We start from the raw sequence: 6,850 nt of genomic DNA on the forward strand, positions 1-6,850 counted from the left end.
GAGTCTTCCTGTTCGAGCAGATCGTCATTTTCAGCGAACTGTTGCGCAAAGGCTCCAACAACCCGGGCTACCAGTTCAAGAACAGCATCAAGGTTGGTCCGGCTCACGACGGCCGCACGCGGACCAGCGTTCTGTCGGTGTTGGGAGTGACAGCGTTGTTTCCTTGTGTCCAGGTGAGCTACCTGGCGATGCAGGACAGCGTGGACGGGGACCCCTGTAAGTTCGTCTTGTGGTCTCGCGGCTCGGCGGAGCGCTTCACCCTGCAGGCGTCCTCCGCCAGCATCAAGATGACATGGGTGGAGACCATCGCCACCCTGTTGGACGCGCAGAACAACTTCCTGTCAGGTGAGGGCATCCGTCAGTGGTTTTATGCTCCTCTTGAGCAGCATGGACCCTCCTGTACCTCCTGTTCCTCCTGTTCCATCTGTTCCTCCTGTTCCTCCTGTTCCATCTGTTCCTCCTGTTCCTCCTGTTCCTTCTGTTCCTCCTGTTCCTCCTGTACCTCCTGTTCCTTCTGTTCCTTCTGTTCCTCCTGTTCCATCTGTTCCTCCTGTACCTCCTGTTCCTCCTGTTCCTCCTGTACCTCCTGTTCCTCCTGTTCCTCCTGTTCCTCCTGTTCCTCCTGTACCTTCTGTTCCTCCTGTTCCTTCTGTTCCTCCTGTTCCTTCTGTTCCTCCTGTACCTCCTGTTCCTTCTGTTCCTCCTGTTCCTCCTGTTCCTCCTGTTCCTTCTGTTCCTCCTGTTCCTCCTGTTCCTTCTGTTCCTTCTGTTCCTCCTGTACCTCCTGTTCCTTCTGTTCCTCCTGTTCCTCCTGTACCTTCTGTTCCATCTGTTCCTTCTGTTCCTTCTGTTCCTCCTGTTCCATCTGTTCCTCCTGTACCTCCTGTTCCTTCTGTTCCTCCTGTACCTCCTGTTCCTTCTGTTCCTCCTGTACCTTCTGTTCCATCTGTTCCTTCTGTTCCTCCTGTTCCTTCTGTTCCTCCTGTACCTTTTGTTCCTCCTGTTCCTCCTGTACCTCCTGTTCCTCCTGTACCTTCTGTTCCTCCTGTTCCTTCTGTTCCTCCTGTACCTCCTGTTCCTTCTGTTCCTTCTGTTCCTCCTGTACCTTCTGTTCCTCCTGTACCTCCTGTACCTTCTGTTCCTCCTGTACCTTCTGTTCCTCCTGTTCCTTCTGTTCCTTCTGTTCCTCCTGTTCCTTCTGTTCCTCCTGTACCTCCTGTTCCTCCTGTTCCTCCTGTTCCTTCTGTTCCTCCTGTTCCTCCTGTTCCTCCTGTACCTCCTGTTCCTCCTGTTCCTCCTGTTCCTCCTGTTCCTCCTGTACCTTCTGTTCCATCTGTTCCTCCTGTTCCTCCTGTACCTTCTGTTCCTCCTGTTCCTCCTGTTCCTCCTGTACCTCCTGTTCCTCCTGTTCCTTCTGTTCCTCCTGTTCCTCCTGTACCTTCTGTTCCTCCTGTTCCTTCTGTTCCTTCTGTTCCTTCTGTTCCTTCTGTTCCTCCTGTTCCATCTGTTCCTCCTGTTCCTCCTGTACCTCCTGTTCCTTCTGTTCCTCCTGTACCTCCTGTTCCTCCTGTTCCTTCTGTTCCTCCTGTTCCTCCTGTTCCTCCTGTTCCTCCTGTTCCTCCTGTTCCTCCTGTTCCTCCTGTACCTTCTGTTCCATCTGTTCCTCCTGTTCCTCCTGTACCTTCTGTTCCTCCTGTTCCTCCTGTTCCTCCTGTACCTCCTGTTCCTCCTGTTCCTTCTGTTCCTCCTGTTCCTCCTGTTCCTCCTGTTCCTCCTGTACCTTCTGTTCCATCTGTTCCTTCTGTTCCTCCTGTTCCTCCTGTACCTTCTGTTCCTCCTGTTCCTTCTGTTCCTCCTGTTCCTCCTGTTCCTTCTGTTCCTCCTGTTCCTCCTGTTCCTTCTGTTCCTCCTGTTCCTTCTGTTCCTCCTGTACCTCCTGTTCCTTCTGTTCCTTCTGTTCCTCCTGTTCCTCCTGTACCTTCTGTTCCTCCTGTTCCTTCTGTTCCTCCTGTTCCTCCTGTTCCTTCTGTTCCTCCTGTTCCTCCTGTTCCTCCTGTTCCTCCTGTACCTTCTGTTCCATCTGTTCCTTCTGTTCCTCCTGTTCCTCCTGTACCTTCTGTTCCTCCTGTTCCTTCTGTTCCTCCTGTTCCTCCTGTTCCTTCTGTTCCTCCTGTTCCTCCTGTTCCTTCTGTTCCTCCTGTTCCTTCTGTTCCTCCTGTACCTCCTGTTCCTTCTGTTCCTCCTGTTCCTTCCGTTCCTCCTGTTCCTTCTGTTCCTCCTGTTCCTCCTGTACCTTCTGTTCCTCCTGTTCCTTCTGTTCCTTCTGTTCCTCCTGTACCTCCTGTTCCTTCCGTTCCTCCTGTTCCTCCTGTACCTTCTGTTCCTCCTGTTCCTTCTGTTCCTCCTGTTCCTCCTGTTCCTTCTGTTCCTCCTGTTCCTTCTGTTCCTCCTGTTCCTCCTGTTCCTTCTGTTCCTCCTGTTCCTTCTGTTCCTCCTGTTCCTTCTGTTCCTCCTGTTCCTCCTGTTCCTTCTGTTCCTCCTGTTCCTTCTGTTCCTCCTGTTCCTCCTGTTCCTTCTGTTCCTTCTGTTCCTCCTGTTCCTCCTGTACCTCCTGTTCCTTCTGTTCCTCCTGTTCCTCCTGTACCTTCTGTTCCTCCTGTTCCTTCTGTTCCTTCTGTTCCTCCTGTACCTCCTGTTCCTTCTGTTCCTCCTGTTCCTTCTGTTCCTCCTGTTCCTCCTGTTCCTCCTGTTCCTCCTGTTCCTTCTGTTCCTCCTGTTCCTCCTGTTCCTTCTGTTCCTCCTGTTCCTTCTGTTCCTTCTGTTCCTCCTGTTCCTCCTGTTCCTCCTGTACCTCCTGTTCCTCCTGTTCCTTCTGTTCCTTCTGTTCCTCCTGTTCCTTCCGTTCCTCCTGTTCCTCCTGTTCCTCCTGTTCCTCCTGTTCCTCCTGTACCTCCTGTTCCTCCTGTTCCTCCTGTTCCTCCTGTTCCTCCTGTTCCTCCTGTTCCTCCTGTTCCTTCTGTTCCTCCTGTTCCTCCTGTACCTTCTGTTCCTCCTGTTCCTTCTGTTCCTCCTGTTCCTCCTGTTCCTTCTGTTCCTCCTGTTCCTTCTGTTCCTTCTGTTCCTCCTGTTCCTCCTGTTCCTCCTGTACCTCCTGTTCCTCCTGTTCCTTCTGTTCCTTCTGTTCCTCCTGTTCCTTCCGTTCCTCCTGTTCCTCCTGTTCCTCCTGTTCCTCCTGTTCCTCCTGTACCTCCTGTTCCTCCTGTTCCTCCTGTTCCTTCTGTTCCTTCTGTTCCTCCTGTTCCTTCCGTTCCTCCTGTTCCTCCTGTTCAAGTAGTCATATGAACTACATGAGTTCTAACACTTCTACGATGTAGTTCTACAGGTGGAGCTTAATCGTTAGACTTGGCCCTCCTGGATTGATCTGGTTCAGTTGACCTGAGTCTGTTTGACCTCCACAGCACTCCAGTCCCCCATCGAGTACCAGAGGAAGGAGGGGGGGATCTCGGTGACCCGCCCTCTGTCATCAGGGCGACCCCCATCGGTCCCGCCCACGCCCAACGGCCACGCCCCTCAGCCTCCGCTTGACGCCGGTCCGGACGACCAGGTTTGGATCCCCGGTCCTCATGTGAACCTCTTGTTCCTGGTTTCTACCGTTCAGATCGTTCTGACTCTCCCCTCCCCCTCCAGGAGCTGGTGCTGGTGCAGCAGGACTTCGTGGCGGTTCGGGAGGACGAGATCTCCGTGTTTCGGGGCGAGAAGGTTCAGATCCTGGCGTCCAACCAGCAGGGTCAGAGTCTGGTGTACCGGCCGGCCAACAGCGACTCGCCGGCGGCCGAGGGCTGGGTGGCCCGCAGTGCGCTCAACACACACTGACACACACAGCAACACGCCGACGAGGACACGCACCATACTGCAAGGTGACGGGGTCAGAAGCATGCTGGGAAACGCTCTGCTGACGGTGGGGGCGGAGCCTGAAAGGTGAAGGTGTCGGGCGGTTCAATGCAACCCCCAAAGATCTCCAGGATCAGCCTGAACCTGCTTATTCACCATGAAACAGTAAAAAAGCCCTTCTGCTGCCGCTGCCTCCACCCTTCAGGCTCCGCTGTGAGCTGATGGATGCTTCCTGGCCCCGATCGCCTGGGCGCGCACACGCACACCCACACACGCACACACACCCACACACACACACACACACACACACACACACTCCCAGCAGCAGGCACTGATAGGCTCCTCCATCCTGGTGCTTCAACATCCAACCAAAAACCGTCACGCCTCCGTCCTCGTCCGATCAGACGTCCGGTTTACTGCACTTTGAGGCGTCACAAACTGTCCCGATGAGGTCACGTGACCTCATCTTCATCATCATCATCATCGACGACGAAGACGACAAACTGTGATTCCAGGAAGCTGTAACCAGAAGACAGAAAGAAGTTTTAAAAAATAGGAAAAGCCTCCTGAAGAGAAGAGGGGAACAAAACCGTCAGCCAATCAGAACTGACCTCTCTTTCTCCTGTGAATAGTGTGTATATACAGGCTAAAGAAACACACACACATCCTACACACACACCACACACACACACACACAACCCACTGCTATGATGATGAAGATTAACTATGATAATTATAATTAAGAATAATAGAAGCTGTTTTTCACCTCAATTAGAAAAGAGAGAAGCGTTTTGTCATATTGTTTGAGAAAGAGAGAACGTGTGTGTGTGAGTGAGTGTGTGAGTGAGTGAGTGAGAGAGTGTGTGTTTGTGACGATGTCCTGTGTGTGTTTTCCACGGGCCGTTAGGTGTGTCCTGGTGTAGCGTTGCCATGAAGACTTGTTGTGTTTGCGGTGACACCAGTTCTTTTGTCTTTTTAGCAAACCAGAGCTGCCGCCGGCCCTCCTTCCCTCCTTCCCTCTTTCCTTCCCTCATTCCCTCCCTCCTTTTCTCCCCTCCTCTGCATGCAGCTCTGGTTAGTTTGATATTATGCATTTCTTGTTCCTGTACATAGACCTCTAACTCCTCCACAAACTCTGGACGCTGACAGACAGACAGCACCACCTGCTGGACAGTTTCTACTACACCACCTCTACCCGTCTCTCTCTGTCTCTCTTTCTCTCTCTTCCTGTCGCTCTACCTGCCTCTCTCTCTCTACCTGCCTCTCTCTACCTGTCGCTCTCTGTCTCTCTACCTGTCGCTCTCTGTCTCTCTCTACCTGTCGCTCTCTGTCTCTCTACCTGTCTCTCTCTCTCTACCTGTCTCCCTCTCTCTCTCTGGTGCCCTTCACAGACACTCCGGTCCTTAAGGAGCTAGGCAGCGGGTCTAGTGCACTTCAGAGGTCTTAAGGTGGGAAGCAGTGCGCTATGGGAGAGACGTGGAGCGCTGCCTTCAAGTGCAGCTCAGGAGGTTGTATTTCTGAGCACCACGTTGCGTAAGGAGCAACACACACACACACACACACACACACACACACACACACACACACACACACACACACACACTGGTGGACAAGAGGACCATGAAACATGTGAAGCTTGTTGGGAAGTTAGAACGCTCCCAAACTAAAACACCAACAGTCTGCTGAGATAGAAGAGAAGCGATTAAACGCTGTTTCTCCATCATGTTTCATCAACATGTTTAAAGAGTGTGTGTTGCTCTTTAATGCCACATTCATGTCCTGTAAAGAAGGAAAAACAGACTCCTCAAATCTGTTCAAGGTATTTAAATACAAACTTGTGTACAGTATTTATATCCCCTCTTAGTGGCATTAATGAGGTGAATCACACTTTACAAAATGGACGCTACCTTTGTTTCCTTTTCCAGGAATGTCAATGTTGTGATTGAGAATGCACCAACAAAAACAACTAAAAGAGTAGACAACGTCTGTGGGGTCCAATGTCTTTAAGAAAATGTCTACAAACATCACAACTACAGAACTTGGAGTGCACTGAAAGGTTGAAGGTGATGGTGCCGTACACAGGAGTGCATTATGAAGACTTTAAGGAAGAGCAGAGTGCACTGTGAGGTGTCAGGACGGATGGTAGTGCACTATGAAGGACAGAGGGTGCACTGAAGGTGTTGGGGTGATCTCACACAGAGGGAAGGTGAAGGTAGTGCACTCAGCAGGTGTAAGGAGGAACTCAGCACACTATGGAGGACTATGTCCACGCTACATCCTCCTGAGTGCACTGCAAAGGGTTGAAGGTGTAGTGCACTTGGGAAGGTTTAGGGCGTGAACATGTGCTGATTGAGACCGAGCCTTGTTGCCGATCGGCAAACTCAACTAACCAATCAAACAGTGTTATTTGTACAGAACTAACAGCTGCTAACTGACCGCTAACAGCTCTGTCGTTGTTTGTAATAAACTTCATTTTTCATCCAAAACTGTCCGTATGAGGAGTTTATTCTTTGTGGACTCACTCACATCGTTAGCGTTATTAGCATAGCATTGTAATATGAGGTGTGTTACCTGGCGAGTTTGATCAGATGACGGGGGAACCGGTCAGAGAGACCAGGCCAGCCCAAAAGTGTTCTGAGGGTGAACTGGGATTGTCTGGTTGAGGGTCCTGTCCGGTAGGTCTTGACCTCCAGAAGGACTTCTCACGCGTCCAGAGGGAGGTCTTGACCTCCAGAAGGACTTCTCACGCGTCCAGAGGGAGGTCTTGACCTCCAGAAGGACTTCTCACGCGTCCAGAGGGAGGTCGGGTAATGGGATCTGAGGGCATCGAGTTCAAAGCCTCCATTGTGGACGCGGCCGCTGGGAGCTGAGGTCAGAAGGTCATCGGTGTCGTGGCGGCAACCCGAGAACCCGGTGGTGGACACCGGGGCAGAGGGAAGCCGTCAAAATGAAGGAGGCC

General features: G+C 51.9%; 1 protein-coding gene across 5 annotated transcripts in view; it reads left to right on the forward strand.

The window, feature by feature from the left end:
- Positions 1-5,507, forward strand: part of LOC137803536 (kalirin-like) — a 40,187-nt gene extending 34,680 nt beyond the window's left edge. For all 5 annotated transcript variants that reach the window (XM_068602051.1, XM_068602053.1, XM_068602052.1 and 2 more), the window contains 4 exons: positions 1-92; positions 174-345; positions 3,459-3,604; positions 3,688-5,507. The exon at positions 1-92 is cut by the window's left edge and continues 94 nt beyond it. In XM_068602051.1, coding sequence (XP_068458152.1) covers positions 1-92; positions 174-345; positions 3,459-3,604; positions 3,688-3,873 — 596 coding nt within the window. In that variant the 3' untranslated portion in view covers positions 3,874-5,507. The remainder of the gene's footprint in view (positions 93-173; positions 346-3,458; positions 3,605-3,687) is intronic.
- Positions 5,508-6,850: the final 1,343 nt, after the last annotated feature.

Source organism: Clinocottus analis, unplaced genomic scaffold (genome assembly GCF_023055335.1).
Source record: "Clinocottus analis isolate CAN_PGR_092001 unplaced genomic scaffold, fCliAna1.0.p SCAF_58, whole genome shotgun sequence".
In the NCBI taxonomy this organism is placed as follows: domain Eukaryota; kingdom Metazoa; phylum Chordata; class Actinopteri; order Perciformes; family Cottidae; genus Clinocottus; species Clinocottus analis.